The sequence below is a fragment of the Haemaphysalis longicornis genome, unplaced genomic scaffold, assembly GCF_048455015.1.
Source record: "Haemaphysalis longicornis isolate Haplotype H1 unplaced genomic scaffold, Haemaphysalis longicornis Haplotype H1 scaffold_3, whole genome shotgun sequence".
Lineage (NCBI taxonomy): Eukaryota > Metazoa > Arthropoda > Arachnida > Ixodida > Ixodidae > Haemaphysalis > Haemaphysalis longicornis.
This window is the reverse complement of record NW_027526335.1, coordinates 175,242,741-175,261,076: the sequence shown is the minus strand read 5'-3', so window position 1 is coordinate 175,261,076 and position 18,336 is coordinate 175,242,741. Positions and strand designations below refer to the sequence as shown.

At 47.3% G+C, this 18,336-nt stretch overlaps 1 protein-coding gene across 1 annotated transcript in view; it reads left to right on the top strand.

Annotated features, from left to right (window-relative positions):
- The window catches only part of LOC144175549 (2-Hydroxyacid oxidase 1-like), a 98,514-nt gene that overhangs the window by 19,983 nt on the left and 60,195 nt on the right, over window positions 1-18,336 (top strand). The window contains exons 2-3 of the mRNA XM_077704620.1: window positions 6,537-6,719; window positions 17,151-17,302. Coding sequence (XP_077560746.1) covers window positions 6,571-6,719; window positions 17,151-17,302 — 301 coding nt within the window. The 5' untranslated portion in view covers window positions 6,537-6,570. The remainder of the gene's footprint in view (window positions 1-6,536; window positions 6,720-17,150; window positions 17,303-18,336) is intronic.

Sequence of the window (18,336 nt, the reverse complement as noted above, 5' to 3'; positions counted from 1 at the left end):
ATTACTTGTGCCGTGCAAAGCCCAAAACGTATCACCGTGAACTCGTAGAGGCCGTCCGGGGTTATGAATGCAGTTTTCTCTTAGTCTCTCTAGTCGACTTCAATTTGCCAGTAGCAAGTCTTCAAATCCATCGAAGAGAAGTACTTTGCGTGGCACAGGTGGTCGAGGGCGTCGTTGATTCGGGGAAGGGGATACAAGTCCTTTTTGGTAATTTTGTTCAGTCGCCGGTAGTCAACGCAGATCCTCAATGTGCCGTTTTTTATCTTCACGAGTACGACCGGAACAGCCCGGGGGCTTTTTGATGGCTGTATAAAGTCGTCGCTGAGCATGTCTTCGACTGGTGCCCGGATGTCTTCCTGCTCGTGTGAAGACGCGCAGTACGATGACTGCCGGTTAGGTCATTCTCCATCTTCGGTTATAATTCGGTGCTTCGCTGGGAGTGTCTCGCGTAATTTTGAGTTCGACGAAAAACACTCGCTGTTGCGACGGAGCAAATTCAATAATTGGCCACCGTTTTCTTGCGGCGCCAGGTTCACGTGAGATGATGCGGGAGCTTGAAAGCATCTGCACGTGCGCGTTCAAAGTTGGCGACCGAGATCACGCCGCTTGCTTCTTGCGTTTCTTCCACGAACGCTATTGCAGCGCCCTTGTTTAAGTGCTGGTATTCTTCGGTGAAATGAGTGACCAAAACGTGGCATTTGCGTTCCTTAAAGCGCGCAATGCCGCTTGCGACCGAGACACCACGGCCGAGAAGCAAACTTTGGTCACTCTCTACGATAGCGTCGATGTCGGGACAAGCATCCGCAGGGTAGACGGTGGTCATCAATCTTGCTCGGGGTGGCAGGGTGACGTGATCGTCGGCAATACTTACAGTAACACGGTGTTCAGGGTTCGGTACCGGCGTCGTGGAGTGATCAGAGGCAAAAGTTATCAACCTTGTCTCCAGATCAATTACTGCACCGTTGTCCGTCAAAAAGGCCATTCCAAGAATTACATCGCGGGAGAAGTTAGGCAAATGACGAACGCAGGAGAGTCCGTGGTGCCGTCTATAGTGACGCGCGATGTGCATGTCCCACTTGGAGTTACGAGATGGCCTGGTGCTGTGCGTACGTGCGGTCCGTCCCATCTTCTCGTAACTTTCTTCAGCTTAGACGCCAATGACTCGCTCATTACTGAGTAGTCGGCTCCCGTGTCGAAAAGGGCGTCTACGTCAATGTCGTCGATGGGCAACTGAACTTCGGACGCTGCTTTTCTCGAGCTTCGGGTGCGTCGGGGCGTCGTATCTCGGCTTGTGCATGTAGGCGGTCGGGCACTATGTGTCGTCATTGCCGTGTTCTCAGCGGTACGTTCGTCCATTTTGGATACGCGTCGCGTCGTGTCGTTGTCGTCGTGTCGTTGTCGTCGTGTTCGGGAGTCTCGTCAGGGTTAGATCGGGTCGTCGGGCTGAGGCCATGGTGCTGGGTGCGTCCTTTCGTCGTGAAGCGTTTTCGTTTTTCCTGTGCCACTTTACCTCCAGAAGTTGCTGCGTTTAGTTTCCCCCGCGTGGGCTGGGGGACCTTCCACGGGGGAGTTCTTCGTTGCTTTGGTGGCTTGGTAATCGGTATGGGTATGGCGACGCCGTGCGGTTGAAGCGCGCTGGACCTTTTTGGTGTTGGACAGGTATTCCTCGATCTCAGTAGGGTGCTGTCCGGGTAGGGGGCGTGGTGCGTCGACGAAGAACCCTCCAAACCGAGCCTCTTGTAGGGGCAGCGACTGTAGATGTGGTTGGTCTCTACGGTGTGGTAGCACAGCGGACGTTTATGGGACATTCGCAACATGTCGGTCTTCCTTTTCGTCTGGAATTGGGGTACAGGGGTTCGGGCAGGCAACAGTGAACGGCGGTATGGCGGGGCCTCTTGACGGCGGGTCGGAGCAGGGCGGGGTTGATGAACAGCTGCTGAGTAGGTCATGGCTTGTTGCTCGCGAGGTGCTTCGGATGGCGTAGAAGCCCCGAGTGAGTGTTGAACTTCTTCGCCGATGTCGTCAGTCGGGGAAGGCACTGGACGTTGCGGCGTCTTTGGAAAAAGCTTCCGAAGCACCTCCCTGACCACTGCTTCGATGGTCTGGCGCAGTGTGTCGGAGCTAATATCAGCGGCACGGATCGTGTCGGACACCAGCACATTGACCGGGCGATCGTACTGCCTCTTTCGAAGTTCCCAGCGTCTTCTCCATCACGGCGGCCTCAGACGCGAATTCGGACACGGTCTTGGGGAGGGGGGGTTGCGATCAAGGCACGCGAAGAGCTATTGCTTTACCCCTCGCATCACAAACCTTAGTTTCTTTTCCTCCGTCATTTCTGGGTCCGCATGGCGAAAAAGTCGCTTCATATCCTCGACGAAGATCATGACCCCTTCGTTGGGGTGCTGCGTTCGAGTTTCAAGCGAAGCGCAGCGCGTTCTTCTCTCACTACGGTAGTAAAATTCTTAAGGAAGTCGCTTTTGAGTTGAGTCTAGTTGGTCAACGAGCTCTCGTGGTTCTCGAACCAAGTCCGAGCTGAATCTTCTAAGTAAAAAAAGACATGCCGGAACGTTTTTTCGTCGTCCCACCTGTTGAAGATCCGGACGCGCTCCAGTTTCTTCAACCATTCTTCTGGGTCTTCTGCGGTGACTCATGGGAATAATGGCGGTTCGGGGGGCGGCTCCAGGACGATTGGTGACGTTGATTCTTGCACCATGGTGGTGGTTGCAGTGGTCGTTCTTTCGGTTCCGTCTGGCACGATACCAAACTCGGGCGGGAGACCTTGCAGTCTGCGGCTGGCTCTAGCTGGACTGACTTGGTGTTTTCCATAGGCTGTTGGGAGCGTAAAGAGTGCGTACCTAGCACTTCCACCAGATGTCATGAGACCAAAGACGACGTAGTTGTCTTTAAGGCAAGCACGCTTATTGAAGCTAACGTGTGCTCCCCTAACAACCCAAAGAATACACCTGCGGCGAAGCAGCAGTCAACAAAGTGACGTGTGAGGCTACAGTCGGCGAGTCGAATACCGCGGCGTCTGCTCTGCACGCTTTTATGTTTCGGCGCGAGTGTTTCGCGAACCGTCCATTGACATCCAGAACATTGTAGATCAAAGAAGATTATTCTAAGCTGTTGGCGTTAGTTGGAAGCGCTCTCTGTATTAAAAGAGAGAGATAACATGTGTGGCATGCAAATAAAGAATGGAACACGCGCTTTTCTTGGCACACAGATAACACAGACCGCCGCAGCCGGGCGGTAAAAAGAAAACGTAAATAAACAAATCCAATGCATGGTTCGCGGCAATTTTAGCACACAGGCTACCGAGAGACTGAAAGAGGGAGAGAACGAACGCTCATCATAGTCGACACACATGATGAGGTCTGTAGTCTAGGAGTTGTGGTAATCTGTCCGCTGCAAAAGCCCTCCTTAAAAGCTAAAGCTGGTCTTTCAGCTACCGAAAGACGGAACTAGAAGCACACGAAGACTATAAACTCGGCGGAGGAGTGAAATCAAAATGTACCATGGCATATCAAGACAGGAATGGCTGGAGGAACTTGGGAGAGGTTCTCCTCCTGCAGTGGACTCAAACATGGTGGCGATGAAAGTCAGCATGACTAGTTGCAAAAGAAATTGTCATGTAAATAGCGTTGAAGTAAAATTCTCAACGCAAGAAAACAACAACCAAACAGACAGCCTCTCAGTGATATAGCACCAACTGTTTGTCCAATTAAAAAAATCGGCACATGAATGCGGTGGCCTTCCACGCCTTTTAGAGTTCGATCTTTCCGCGCATTCTCAAAGAGCATCCACCGGCATCCGTCTTGAGCAACACTGGGGCTATTTGATTTGTACTCTCGGACTTGCCATGGTTAGGCCGCAGGGATTCCGAGAATTCCCCACGCCACAGCAATGTATGTCATAAACGAATACCGGCTTGCCCCTCGAAAGTTCGCTATGAGTCTGAGCCTGAAATCGAAGAGTTCCACTAAAAAACGTGTAATTGTTCACCTCAATTTGTGGTTTCCCAGATACTAGTAACGTACCGGGACACGCGCACACGCGGAAGCTATTACGTCCTGGTGATTGAAACGAATGGTAATTGGTGCGTCAGCGCCATGTTTGTGGCCCAGCTAGCGCGTTTGATTGCATATCTTGATGAATGAGAGGCTTTAGGTGTTATATATATCAGTTCTTCATCTTTTTGTTCCGTGGATGTCGGTTTCACCACTTAATGTGTTGACTTTTGCATGTTTGATGTTTTCTTTAGTGGTTTTATGAAGTCGAGTGCTGCGTCACATCCATTTTCTGTTTATTACCTGCCATAAGTAAAGCTAGCGGGGAGTCCCCACTCGTGCCTGTCTTTGCGACTGCGTCTGTCTGTTTTTGGTATCCGCGCGGTTTTATAGTAGGTTCAAATCGACCAGCGCTACTTATTAAAGTGTGGCCTACATTCAACTCGACGCCTGCTCAATGGCCCGAAGGCACATTTCCCTGATTGTGCACCCGAGCAACAGTGCGCAACTTAATAAGTAGAAACTTGTAAGCCAAAACGTTCACACCTAACAAGCTGTATTTCGGTTGCTGATGTAGATAGGTGAGGATTGTCAAATTAGATCAAAGCCACACTTTCACGAGCTCATACTCAGTCATAGTCATTTGAATGCGAAGTGCGAGGTCAAGGCTATAGTTCATTTTACGATTCAAGTAGGAATACAGATAGAACGCAGGAAAGTAAGAAAAATGAATTGACCGATTTTGGGGATGTACCGCGCCGACACTGCAAATGCGATTAGTCGCACCGTGTTTTCACTACGTGGGGATATTTAACGCGCGCCGAAATCTCGAGCAAACAAGGAGGTTTTAGCTTTCCTCTTCATCCAGAAAAGCGGCTGCCGGAAGCGGGAGGTAAACAATTCACAGCCCCTTTCTTGAGAGAATGATGACTGAAACACGATGCTTTCTACCATGCAATCTGAGTCAAAAACAAAGTCCCAAATTCAAACTGCTTCGACCGTGTTGGATTGGCCAATCGAACAGACGTCGACTTCATAACGCGAGGGACTCTGGATCGAATTAACCTGTATACTGCGCTCTAAAAGACCAGCTGCTCTACGGAACCATTCTATCTCCATCTCGTGCTGGTGGTGGTCGCTAGCGAGATCCCATCTCCACTGTCGCAGAGAGCCGGCTTTGCTGCGGTCGTAGACCGGTGTGCTTATAAAACCAGACCTACAACAAAACCGCGGGGAGTAGTGAATAACAGCGCTGATTTAAGTGGACCGCCGGCCACATACCGCAAGAGCGCGAACATAATACAGTCATCACTAGTAACGTAAGTGCAACGAAGCTGCAGTGGGTGCGAGTGTTACGAAATGACGCGGTTATTCGACCTAGACGGGAATTAAGGTCCGGGAAATCGTGGGAGTCATTTGTAATGACTTCCAAGATATTGTCCGGAATTTTCAGGCTTGTCAACCATAAATATAATGTCACAGTCTCCTTCCCGTTAAGAATAAAAACTGTAGGCCATCGCCCCCCTCCCCTGTGACGTCAGAAGTCAGTCTCCAGCCTTCCAACCGCGAACAGACAGAACACGGATAAATGGGCGTACGAATGCAAACGGAGAATAAAGCACCAGTCAACAAGGGGGTTGTATATTGACGTAAACTCTTTTTATGGCGTAATCACCAAGTGGGGTTCTATGTGAACAATAACTAATCAGAAAATACACGGTGTACTTAGTTCATAAAACTCATTTGGATGTGTACGTGGCACGTGTTCCGAAAAATGCAACTCCTTCATTGCAAAGATTCCTCAACATTCTTTTAGCGAAGTGACTTGTAGTCGCGCAAGAACAATGTTGTAAATAAAGTCTGACCGAATCAGTTCTTCACTTCTTCGTTTAGTGGTGCTTTCCGTGTTGCAGTAGTGTGGATCAAGGTAAAAGAACAAAGTAAATTGGGGCGCCTTCTGAATCAAGCTTTTCCCCAAGTATATAAGCGACTTATATAAAGTGCACGTAATCGTCTTTCATAACATCGGCGAACATAAGGTGATTCCTTCCTGACCTACTTTGACTTTTTTTTCGTACTCAATATGGCCGTCGGAATGTGGGCAAATGTGCCGGTGCGAGATTACGCAGAGCTGGTGACGTAGACTATGTTGCTATCTACCTCATTTATACTGCGACGTCATACGCATGCGGTAAAAACATTGGGAAAGGAAGAATGCACGAAGTGATAAAAGGTCAGCCGTCTGTGGCAGCAGAGGGCAGCTTTATTTGTGGGACCTTCTGAACTGTAGAGACGCCTAAATGAGAGTACTCCGAGGTCCCCCGCTTTCTCAAGAAACGTGAAGCACAGCCCCACACGACTCAACAAGTGCAGTCCTCTTGCTTTGAGCTTTTAATGCTGCAAGAAACCCTTGTGACGTCTGGTATTTGTCGGTATTTGGCATTTCAACTGAGGTAAAATAGCCTTATGAGACCTACTTTATTTTGTGCCAACTACATGAATCCGCATAAATATGCCGAAATGTTCCAGGTGCGCATGCGAAAAACTAGTGTCCCATAAAGCAATGTCATCGAGTCCTGCGTCGTCGTCGTGGAGCATCGAAGAGATCGAGCGGCTGGCCATGGAGAAGGCAGAGCCTCAAGTCAGGACCTACATTCAGATGGGAGCTGGACGGAGCCTGACTGTGCGGGAGAACAGACGGGCCTTCGACAGGTAGGGAGGCAGGATTCTTCTGTGGAACATCAGCTGTGACTAGACAAGCCGCTGTATACAAGATAATGCGTGGAAAAGATAATGAATTTGTAAGGATCTTGTATAAAAAACCTCTTACAGGGTAACTCCAAAAATATTGAACTCTATTTGAGTATTGAACCTTTCACTTAAAGAATCTCTGGAAAATACTGCTATTTGAATCTTCAAAATGATAGGACGCGTCACCTAAAGAAACATGGCCTCAGCTTATTAAACACGCAACAAAGACACACTTAATCTGCAATGCAGATTGCCAGCGCCTGTGGCACGACGTGCTTCAAAAAAATCAAACCACCGGTGTGCAACTTGAAAGAGGGAAGTGGTGACGGAACTTATTGATTAATAGACATCACACAGCGCGCCACGCGAATAACTTTCCCTGTTGAAAGAATACTGGCGCCGCCAACGTGACTTTTGGGCGTGTTGGATTGACACAATTACTTCAAAAACAGCGACGCAAAGACGGAGACCAAGATAAGGCGACGTACACACTCTGGGATCCCCTGTGTCTACCCTTATTGTCGTCTCCGTTTGGCAGTGCTGTTCTTCACGGTAAAGTGTTATTATTCGCGTATGGCAGTTTTTCAGTGGCTGCTAGCCATCTTATAACAGCCACGCTTCTTAGGCGTGCTCGGAGAAAATGCCTCACGTTCAGCGTTGTTAGCCCATTTATCACCAGCGACGGCAACGACTATGCACACAGTGTTTCGTAAACATTTGTCTTTGCTTGAGGCTTCACTGCCGCCCATCAAGCTGCATTGTTACGTCAAGCAGAAGTGAACACTGGCGCATAGCTTCAAGAGTCCCACGCTCGCGACCATAAATGGCACACTCAGCTCGGGCTATCATGGCAGCTTCTAAATAGAGTGCATTGCCCTGTGCAACACCATGTGAACATAACGCTTCACTATCAACCATCGCTCCCCTAATTTGTCCTGCCGCCACAAAACATGTTTGGGTGCAGATTGCCGTGCTAATCGCCATTCTGGCCCCGGAGCCAATCCGGGTTTCCGAACCCACCCGCCCAGCTGCTATAAATTTCGCAGCCGTTCCGCTACTAAAGGCGCCGGACGCCGGACTCTTGGTAGAATGGATTACTTGATGCTTTCGCGGAGGTTTGAATACATACCGCTGTCGGGATGTGTGGCCTAACCTTTGGCTAATACACCTCAGCGGCAATGTCGGAAGCGTCGCAGCCAATGGGAAGCTTGGGTGTGGTTTCACTGCTCCCGACGCGGTACATGTGCACTGAAGGTCGGCTTTTTCTTTCCAATACCCACGTAGTGATTGCTTTGAGATGAGTAGTGACTGACGTGGGCACATGTAACTAAAAAAAATGTACTTACATGGCCTCACATGTGAACATCTTCCGACAGAGTTCTGTTCAATAGGTTGATATTCAAAATAAATTTATGCGGGAAATTCTTGTCGAACACGTCCTTTCAGAAATGGCTGAATGTCAGCTGCAAAATGTAAACCAGATGGTAACTTATTAAACATTCTGCTGTAGGAAAACGGAAGACGTCCATTTCAACGCCGTTCTGCTTGTGCCAAGCTTTCGTCCCATAGCCACGGTACCTAAAATGATTGATTATTTCTGGGGTTTAACGCGCCGACGCAACGCAGGCGATGAGGCGCGCCGTAGTGGAGGGCTCTGGAATAATTTTCACCACCTGGGCATCTTTATTGTGCGCCGAAATCTCGTACACACGGGCGTTTTTGCTTTTCGCCTCCATCAGAAAAGCGGCCGCCGCGGCCGGGAATCGAACCCGCGACCTCGTGCTCAGCAGCGCAACGCCTTAGCCAGTACCTAAAATGCGTGCCTAGAGGGCCAAAAGAGCAGCTCCAAATGCGTGGCGGCGGGCGTCCGTGGCACTTGAATAGCTGAGAAGGCGTGACGCGAGTGCTTTTACGCTTTATAAAACCGTCCGTTCCGTTCAGAATACTGCGGCCAGCATTCATGGCACCCGCCTTTGTCACACGCTTATCCGTGCTGCATTTTCTATTTTGCTTCTTTAAACTGCTGCGCCGGAGATTTATCAGAAGCCGATTGACGGGCACAGCAGGAAAGAGACATCCAAGTAGGCTCGCTGCATGACGTGTTGATAAGCCGCGGCAGAAATTAGGCATACAGTTGTAAAAAATTGTATCGCGCTTACATGAAGCGCGCGTGCATTTGGAAACCACAGCATAAATCCTACCCACATTTATTGCTCCTAATGCTAACTATGCCAAGCGAGTCATTCTTGTTCCACTATATAAAGTTTTAATGAAACTCGTGTGCTTACCGAGCAAAGACGCCTAGCTTGCTACGGCCTGCTAATGAGAAAATTATCATTAAACATGAATACGATTGTGATGCTGACAATGAAGATGATGACGATGAAATGTACGTACATGCGTAGAGATCTATACAGACACTGGTACAGTTTGGTACTCCCCAGGGCAGCTTTTCTTCTTTTGAAAAGTGCGTTAGTGCGGGCTTGCAGGTATTCGCCTAACACGTACAGGTGAAATGAAAAGCAAACGGAACACGAGTTCAAGATTTTGCGGGGATTTCTCCGCAATATGCCTAGCCATCAACCTTGCTGTGACTTTTCACGAAAGTCATTCTATAATAAAACCCAGCCGCACATACATAATTTACGCGAGCAGCAGCATAAAACAGAAATTATTGTAATTTCAAGAAGCCGTAGTCTATATACTTTTCTTGCACCTGTACTGCAAGCTCCCAGTCTTTCCACGCTTTCTTTATCCTTTTTCGCCTCTGTCTATGAACTTCGGTTTTTTGATGCATGGGATGTGCACTCACTACTCTATCAGGGGCCTAACATGTTACTCAGCGGCAATACCGCAAGGGAGTGACCGCCTCAGGGACATTAGGAGGAACATTCTAGGCGCTGAAAATTGCACGCATCGACATGTGCGGTTATCTGCGCCCTTGCGTATGTCACACCGTTGGCCGAGTTGGGAAGTCGCCTACTGAAGCATTGATCGCTAGTGTCCTGTGTAGGCAACATGCAGCCGCACGTGCTGTAGAAGAGTTTTGTCATCCTTAGTGTTCCTCTGCGGTATCTGGAAGGTAATGTGAGGCTTGTAGAGCGAAGGGGTGGGTACCCTTGAAGCAACCCTTGAAGCAAGACTTGAAGCAAGACTTGAGGCACCTTTCATTGTGAATGGTGTAGCTAATTCTCGCATGCGCAGAGCTCCTGTGGTCATGCCCTATCAATGACCCAGCTTCCAACACAACGTTTCCAGTTCTACAACGAATAAAGGAGAGACGCTGCGGCGCTATCTGACGACGAACCTGTATACCTTGCAGGTCAATGCATTCATGACGAATACGAGCTGATATATCATCTAGAGCTTCATTCATTGCAATGTAACTCGCCAGTTCCGAGCTAGTTCCTTGTCGGTGAATGCAAAAGCAACATGCAAGGCATCAAGCTCACCCGCCGTAGATGTTGGTATGTGTAGTCGGGTGAGTCATCGTCAGCATGTTCTTCATTATAAAGGCGCCGACATCCTGATTGCAGATGAAGTAGCTAACACCGAGCAGTTGGCATAAAGGCGAGTGTGCTCTCTGCATTTTTGGCATCCGTTTTACTGAGAAAGAATTTAGAGCATGAGAAGGCATATCCGGCTTTCTCGCGACATTGGGCGCTTTATTCGTAATTTGTAGGAGTCAAAACCATCTTAGCGAAGTGGAGAAACAGACCTGCTTTCTGGCAGTGCAGCAGCAGATGGTCCCAAAGTTCGGTCCCTGAGCTGCATGCTAGTTAAATGGCTGCATTGCCCTGCGAAGAACAGTAGTGTGCGATGCAGTTCCTGAACACTCAGCGCGTGAGATGACAGCCGTCACCATTCCAACAGCGTTCCGTCATTGCATGGTTTCAGGACGGCAATACAGACCATCAAATTTGCGCTACCAAACCTTCCGGACCTGTGTCAAGTGGTGTTGAAAGGACAACCAGTACAAGAAACCTGTGCAGTAACACACGAATTTACAGAACGTCGTACTACATGCACCAGGACAGTGTACTGCATAACTGACGACATCGCTAGATATTCCAAAAATGCAAAAAGAAGCAAGTTTCACTTTAGATATGAAAGGAGATATCCGATGACCATGTCGGAACCTTTAAATGTCGCACCCAAAACTCCTGAGGTTGAGAATGTTTGGTATTGCTGTGCGTGTGACCGAAAGACCACAATTTGCAAGATAAAACTTCGTGGAACCAATTATAGAGCATATACTTCGGGACAATAACGATATCGGTACGATAACGCCGCTATACCCTCGATTTTATAGTGCCTACTCGTGCACAGCGCACTCTTTTACGGATGAGAACCAGTTTGAACTGACACGAACAGAGAAAACAAGAATACAGGACACACCGCGGTATATGAACTCAGTTTTTGCTCAACAAAGCAGATATAAATATTAAAATTGGCCAAAATACCATTGATGAAATTATCATAATTTGCGGCACAGAAACTCTAACACCGGAGCTGTTTAGGCCAAGCAGTAACTGTCTGTTCCAACCAAAAGCCCCGAAGTGCGAGGAAAAATGGCAAGTGAATGAGGAGACCGCGAGCAGGTGTTGGGAGTGCGAAGCGCAATAAAATCTGTTGTTAGGAAGGTCCCGAGAATCGAACCCGGGATCTTCACGCCATGAAGCCGGCAGTCAGGCAACCTTAAAGGCCCGACGGTTACGGGTTAGCAGCAGGGGGAACGATAACATGTGCGGCCGTTTTGAAAGAAAAAAAACCGCTTCCTGCGGCCGGGATCGCATATGGGTCCCTTGCTTTATAAAACTGGCGTCTATCCTATTGAGCTATCATGGCATTCCGTACGCGTCCAATTTTCCTTGGGTTCATAGCGCGGGCGTTGGCTTTGGCCGTGCCTGAGGGTGCTAGCACATTCTAACGCGGTCCACTTTAAGAGAGATGGGAAAGCCTGCGCACTAAACGATCGAGGGTGGCAGTCATGGAGTACTTTCAGCAGCAAGTTCGGAATTAAATTGGAGGTGATGACGTATGGAGCGGGAACTGGGTGCCTTACTGTACAACTTGAAAGCAGAGTTACGTCGGCTCAACGGGCCAAGGGACGAATAATGATCGGAGAAACACTTAGAAACAGGAAACGAGCTTCCTGTATCAGAGTATATACCAGAGCAGGAGATGTCAGAGTCGAAATAAAAAAACGATTTGGGCTGGCCACGTAATTAGGCAAAATAGCGATCGATGTATTACAAGGGTGGAACAGTCGACACCGATAGAGAGGTCTCAAGAAGTGGAAGGTCAATTATTCCATGTAGGAACGTGATAAGCAAAGTCGAAGGCTAAGAATGGACGTGAACGGCGAGGGACGGAGCGGTTGGATGTCGATTAGGGAGGCCTTCGTACTGCAGTGGAACTAGTGGGCTGTTAATGGTGATGGCTGTGCAACAGCCAGGTATCCAAAAAAGGAAGAGGGGCCCTAAGCTTTGCTGTTTTTTTATACTTGCAGCAGTAGTGCAAGCTGCATATTTTTTTTATATAATAAAGGAGTTTATGTCTCTTTAACTAAGGAACTTCCATCTTTTTACCAGAGTTTATTGAAATAAGCCTATCTCTTGTTTGCAATACTTTATGGATAGCTTTCAAAAGCAAACCACTGCAATTAATAGAAAATAAATTCGTAGCAATCTAATCTCCCAAGAAAGGCGTCCTGCCAACAAGCCCTAGTTGCCCCGTGACATACGTATATATATGAACGAAAAGCACCGTCTTTAGCAACTCTATAGAAAAAAGAAGGAACACAGTTTAATGGGTGCTTTAATGCTCTTCGAAAAGGCATAAACCTTCGCAACAAAGTGCTAAAGCCAAGAATGTCTGTTCTTGAGGACGTGAGCAAGAAGAAAATCCCAAAGAAATGTGGAAGGTTTTTAAATCGCGGGGCAAGGAACTTACAGGTACACGGAATCTCCACGTTAATGGTAGAAAAACTCCTGGTGGCCAAGAAAAGGCTACTTGTTCCCGTCATTAGTTTCAGTCTGTTTTCTATACACCTTTTTCGGAAACCTCCTGGGAAACCTTTGGAAACCTTTTGGAAAACTCAGATCAAATAGATAAACAAATGGATCCGGTAATTTTTACTTTTAATGTTGTAACCAAGCGATTCCAAAACGTGAAAGTTAATTCTGCTAGCAGGTGTCATGGGACACCCACTTACGTCCCTTATGCTTGCTCTGTCACTCATTTCCCAATTTCTTGTTACTTTGTTTAGCAAGTTGATCGCTTCCGGTGACTTGCCTGACGAGTGGAAAATCGCAAAAGTCTGGCCCATCCACAAAAGTGGCCGAAAAAGCAATCCTAAAAACTATAGTACCAAATCACTCATAATTGTCCTTGGTAAAATCCCTGAAAATATAATCTGTAGGGTAATAATGAAACACCTGGATACTAATACATACTTTAGAAATTGCCAACATAGTTTCCGGGCAGGTTTTTCCTGCAGAAGAAAATTAACAGAATGTATACCTTATCTGTTCTCCTTATTTAAACTAAAAGAGCGGGCAGAATCCGTGTTTACCCGCCGGGGTGACTCAGTGGCAATGGCGTTGTGCTGCTGAGCACAAGGGCGCGGGTTCGACTACCAGCCGGGGCGGCCGCTTTTCCGATGCAGTCGAAAAGCAAAAGCACCCATTTGTTCGAGATTTCGGCGCACGTTAAAGATCCCCAGGCGAACAAAATAATCCGGGGCTCTGGAGTACGGCGCGCTTCATTGCCTGTGTAGCGTCGGTGCTTTAAACCCTAGACTTGGACCAGATCAGAATCCGTATTTCCCAATTTTCAAAAGCACTTGATTCCATTCCGCTTGCGATGCTGTTGTATAAGCTCTCTTTTCTTGCACTACGCCATGACGTAGTCCAGTGAATAGTAGGTTATTTGCACAGTCGCACCCAACGTGTCTTGATAAGCGGCTGTCAATCATGTACGGTGGGTGTTAGTTTGTTGTTCCGCAGGGGTCTGTTTCAGGGCCCCTTACTTTTCCTTATATAAACGTAATGATATTGTAGGAAATTTGACTGCCCAATTGCGGCTTTACTCCGGTGAATGTGCTATCTATCAGGTATCAAAAGGCCAGGTTACGCCGGCATCTTCCAATAGATCCTATCAGTATTCAAGCGTGATCCACAAAACGGAATATAACTTCAAATGTTTTGACATGCCAGCATTTTTTTTCACACGTAGCCGAAGCCCTATCTTGCCAAATACAATCTCGGTAGCATGCCTCTTCATACGGGGTAACTTTATAAATATATTGGCGTGTATTTTTTGATCCAACCCTACCACGAACCGACAGATTGAACAAGTTGCCTTTTCAGCCTCGGGCATGCCCAATTTTTAAAACCGTAGCTCTAGTGATGCACCTATACAAATTCAGGAACGTTTTTATTTCCAATGTCAGTTCCAGCGTAAAGTAAGCCTACAATTTGATAATTTACGTGATTGTTCGAACGGTCGAGAAATGCGCCGCTTGATGTGTATTAAAATTACAGTTTTAACACTTGCCTTACGTCACTTAAAGCAGAGTTGTGCTGTGAACCATTTAGTAAAGGTCGGCTGCGTTGTAAACTGGAATTACTTTACCACATTCATTAAAAAAACTCGCATTGATCCTAAAGTTTTCCTAATCCCCCGCACTTTGTATTAAGGTATGCGCCAATGAATGAAAAATTAGTGTAATTGCATGCCGTACTCAAGCTGACGAGGGTTGTTTTTTTTATTTCGTTGTTTTTTTTAATAATCTACCGAGCACTATAGTTGATTGTACTATCAAATTACGATGAAATACGAGCAACCATACCCGTGGCTTTCAATACAAGCTCCGCATCTTGGCGACGGGCTGCGTATGCGCATTAGGAACTAGTTACGAGACTTCGCGTCCAACCTGGGTACGGAAAGAACAGCGTTTGGCATGTCAGGGTTTTCGTTTGGCCCAACGCCACGTTTGGCTCCGGTTCCTGCTGCCGTGATTTTGCTACCGCGTTGCTCAATGTCCATCCTAAGCAGTGACGAGAGCAGCGAACGATAGTGTGAGCCAGCGTAAAACGCCACGGTAGGCCAAACCAAAACACTCAACTGCCAAGCGCTGTTCCTTCCGTACCAAGGGTGGACATGATCTATATCACGCAGACTGTAGCCAGGAAGCGCAGCTTGTACAAAAACCACGTGTTCCGTTGTTCTTACTTAAGTGCATCTTGATATTACATTTGAGGCTGTTCTAAACATTTGTCGCACCTGTAATATTATTCTCCATTGAAACGCTTGTACATTCACGCGATATTGTATTCTCTTGCTGTTGCATTTATTGGTGTATATTGCTTTATATTCCGCTTGTGATGAATTATGTTCACGTATTTGTGTGTGCCCCGATGCTGCAGTACCTTATTGCAGGCAAGAGGGTAATGACCCAGTTTGTTAAGCAGAAGTAACCAACTTGGATGCGCGGTAAATTTTCGATAACCGTTCTTATTCAAGAAAATACCTAACGGCGGCTATATTTCAAGTCATAGTCAGCCACCCACGTGCACCACCAACAAAAGATTCCTCACATCTTCAGATGTCTAATCGCCAAAATATATAACCGATTGCAATGAGAGAACATGCTTTACCTGGTACCGAACATTATCGTGGTACAGGAACCAGACATCGGCGCAAAATCAGATGGCCTTGCAAGAAATTGTTTCATTTGAGTGAAACTCGCTTACCAGATGCTGCTTAGCCGGTTTTATATCGAGAACATTGCAAGATTAAGAAATCATGCAAACTGGCGGGTACACAGGGATTCCTGAGTGAGTATCACTGAAGCCGAAGTTGTGATGTTGGGAAGCTGTTAGGGTAGTGGGTTTTACTCTACTTGGTATACAGCGTTAGGTGTCGGTTATCCGCTGTAGCTTTTTCTATACATACCACGACGGGGTCACTAGGTAATTAGCTATTTTAAAAGCATACCTGTTTCGGTATTTGAATATAACAAATGTCGTCACCGTTTAGAGGGCCATTAGAACAAAATGCATGCTTATTTTATTCAAAACATTCGGTGTTTTATGGTGCCCTTACCACTTGTCCGGAAGCAATTGATACTTTATTCACTAAAAAAATATACAATTTAAGCAAAAGCCCTAATTTCCCAACTCCATTGCGCGTTTCGTGACGTCGGAAATGACGTATTCAGGGCAGGTACTTCTAAACAACGTTAGTTTGTTGCTGCGGCTAGCGCCAACGGTAACTCAAGTTTTTTGTATCCTTCTTTACCGCCCGCCTTTCTAGATGGCGTAACGATACTGCTCAAGAACCGCTGTCCACACTTCGTTCTTTTTTCTGACCGGACTTGTACGTGGCCTATTGTTACTGTTGATAGTAATTGTTTCGTGAAACATTGGGTAGGACTCCAAAAACACGGTCACGTAAGTTGCACTGTCGCTTATGCCAGTTCGCCAGAGTCTTGTCAGGCAAGACCAACGCCCCCGGCGGCTGTACAGCGTGTACCGGCATTTTGCACACCGTAGGCACTAATGCTTCTGTGTTGACGTGTTTGTTCGTAACTTCCACTAGTTACTCAACGATTATTTTTTACCGCTACAAAAAGATTGTGCCCCTCAATTTAGGCGCAATTAGCTCGTTGTGGAAGATTATTATTCCTCGTTATTTGAATTGTATCATGTTTTCCTCAGGCGGTCACAGCAAACTACCCATGGTACGTCACAGGTTCAGTGCGGAAAAGTCACTACTGAGTCGCACGAATATTTTCCGTTTTCCTACAGCTTATCTGAGCGAAGCTTGCGTTAAAGGTGGTGGCACCGTTATTCTACGAGGCAATCTCTGGAATCAAACAGATTTGATTTTGTCGTCTTTACCCCTTTAAAAAAAATGCTGACGATTGAGGTACTCCTTAACGCGAAATTTGTGCTCAGGGTGAACTGCAGTCTCCTAGGCGACTGCGCATACCTGCTAAATCCCATGTAGAGATCTTCGCATCAGCGTACGTACGAAGGTGACGAAGGTAGCTCATCGTCGTGGGGGCTTTGCAGTACTTTAATCCTACCCTCTTCGTTCTCTCGGTTATCTCTAAGCGCGTCGCCGCCGGAGAAAATGCCCCGCACCGCCTCGGAATACCGCCCTCCCCCTGACACTTTCGCCGTTCTTAACTTCTCGGCTTTTCTGCTTGTTCTATGTCTTCTCTTTACGGTGTCCCGTTTGTGAGCTCTGTAACAACGAGGGTCAGCGGCGCCGCGCAACCGAAGGAGCGGGCGCTTAAGTGCTGCGCACTACAATAATCGCGCTCTACACATGATGATCACCAATGCAGACAAGACCGACGCGTGATTTGCACTTATGCAGATGGCGGTTCTTGCCAAAGGTGCTGGCAGGCGTCTCGGAGAATACAACACAAGTGACGCTGCTGGGTCGTACAGTTACAATGCCAGTCGGAATCTCGCCCTCAGCGGCTCACAAAGTCGTGCACCCGGACGCCGAGCTTGGAGTGGCCAGAGGTATGGAAGGTAGTTGTGCCGTGAATAGAGCACGCTGCAACGTATAGCTTGTAATTATAGACAAAACTTTTATTTGCACCATTGGATTGGCTTTTTACATCATAATCTTATACACTCACTTTGTCACCTTAAAATTCGGCTTTGGGTTAGCAACGGTCTGCTCAATCGGTACTACCTATCATGGGCGTAGCCAGGGGGAGGGGGTGTTCAGTGTCGGAACAATCAGTGAAATTTTATAAGTGGTCCCGCGCCCCTGAGTTCGGTTTTTTATTTCTGCCCCTGCGTTTTAGACACTTGATATTTAAATTTAAATTTAAAACCGATGATATAACAAACGACAGTTTACTGTTGGTGCGCAGAGTTTTTTTAAAGATATTTTTATGGATGAGGTATAACACCCCCTGAAAATGTTTCTGGCTAAGCCACTGCTACCGTTGTAGCCAGTAAGTGCGATTCACTTAACAATCTGAAAGAGCAGACAGCAAATTTAGTGGACGTCACAGCCGACACCATGACACGTGTGGTGATTAAGCTCTTCCAGACAGAGCGACGTATCTTAGTTACCGTTGGACCCCGATTGAAGGAAGTCACCAGGAAACACGAATTATTTCGTTAAATCGAAAACTTCGCAAAACCGGGGATGTCATTTTACAAGCAGTTTCATAAATTCGATGTCTAGCGGAAGGTCCATCCCAAAAGCTACCATGGCGTGGTAAGTGCATCGTGCTAGGCCCTCACATGCGATAATTTAGCAGTGCGACAAAACACCGCGGTGAAAATAATTACAATGAAACACGTAATAAACTACGAAACGCTTGGGGTTCTGGGGGAACCGAATACATCTCCTGGCAAAAAAGCCTGTGATTTTGGCCTGCGTGTGCGTCGTTTGCATTGGGCGGGCAGACATATTGCTGCATGCAAGCGCGTTCAACGCGTACTTGTTTCGTTTGTGAGGGCCAACAAAGTGGCTGAGCGAGTCGATAGCGTCTATCACATCTCCTAGAGCGAGCACAGTAGCTTCACCAGTGTCTGGG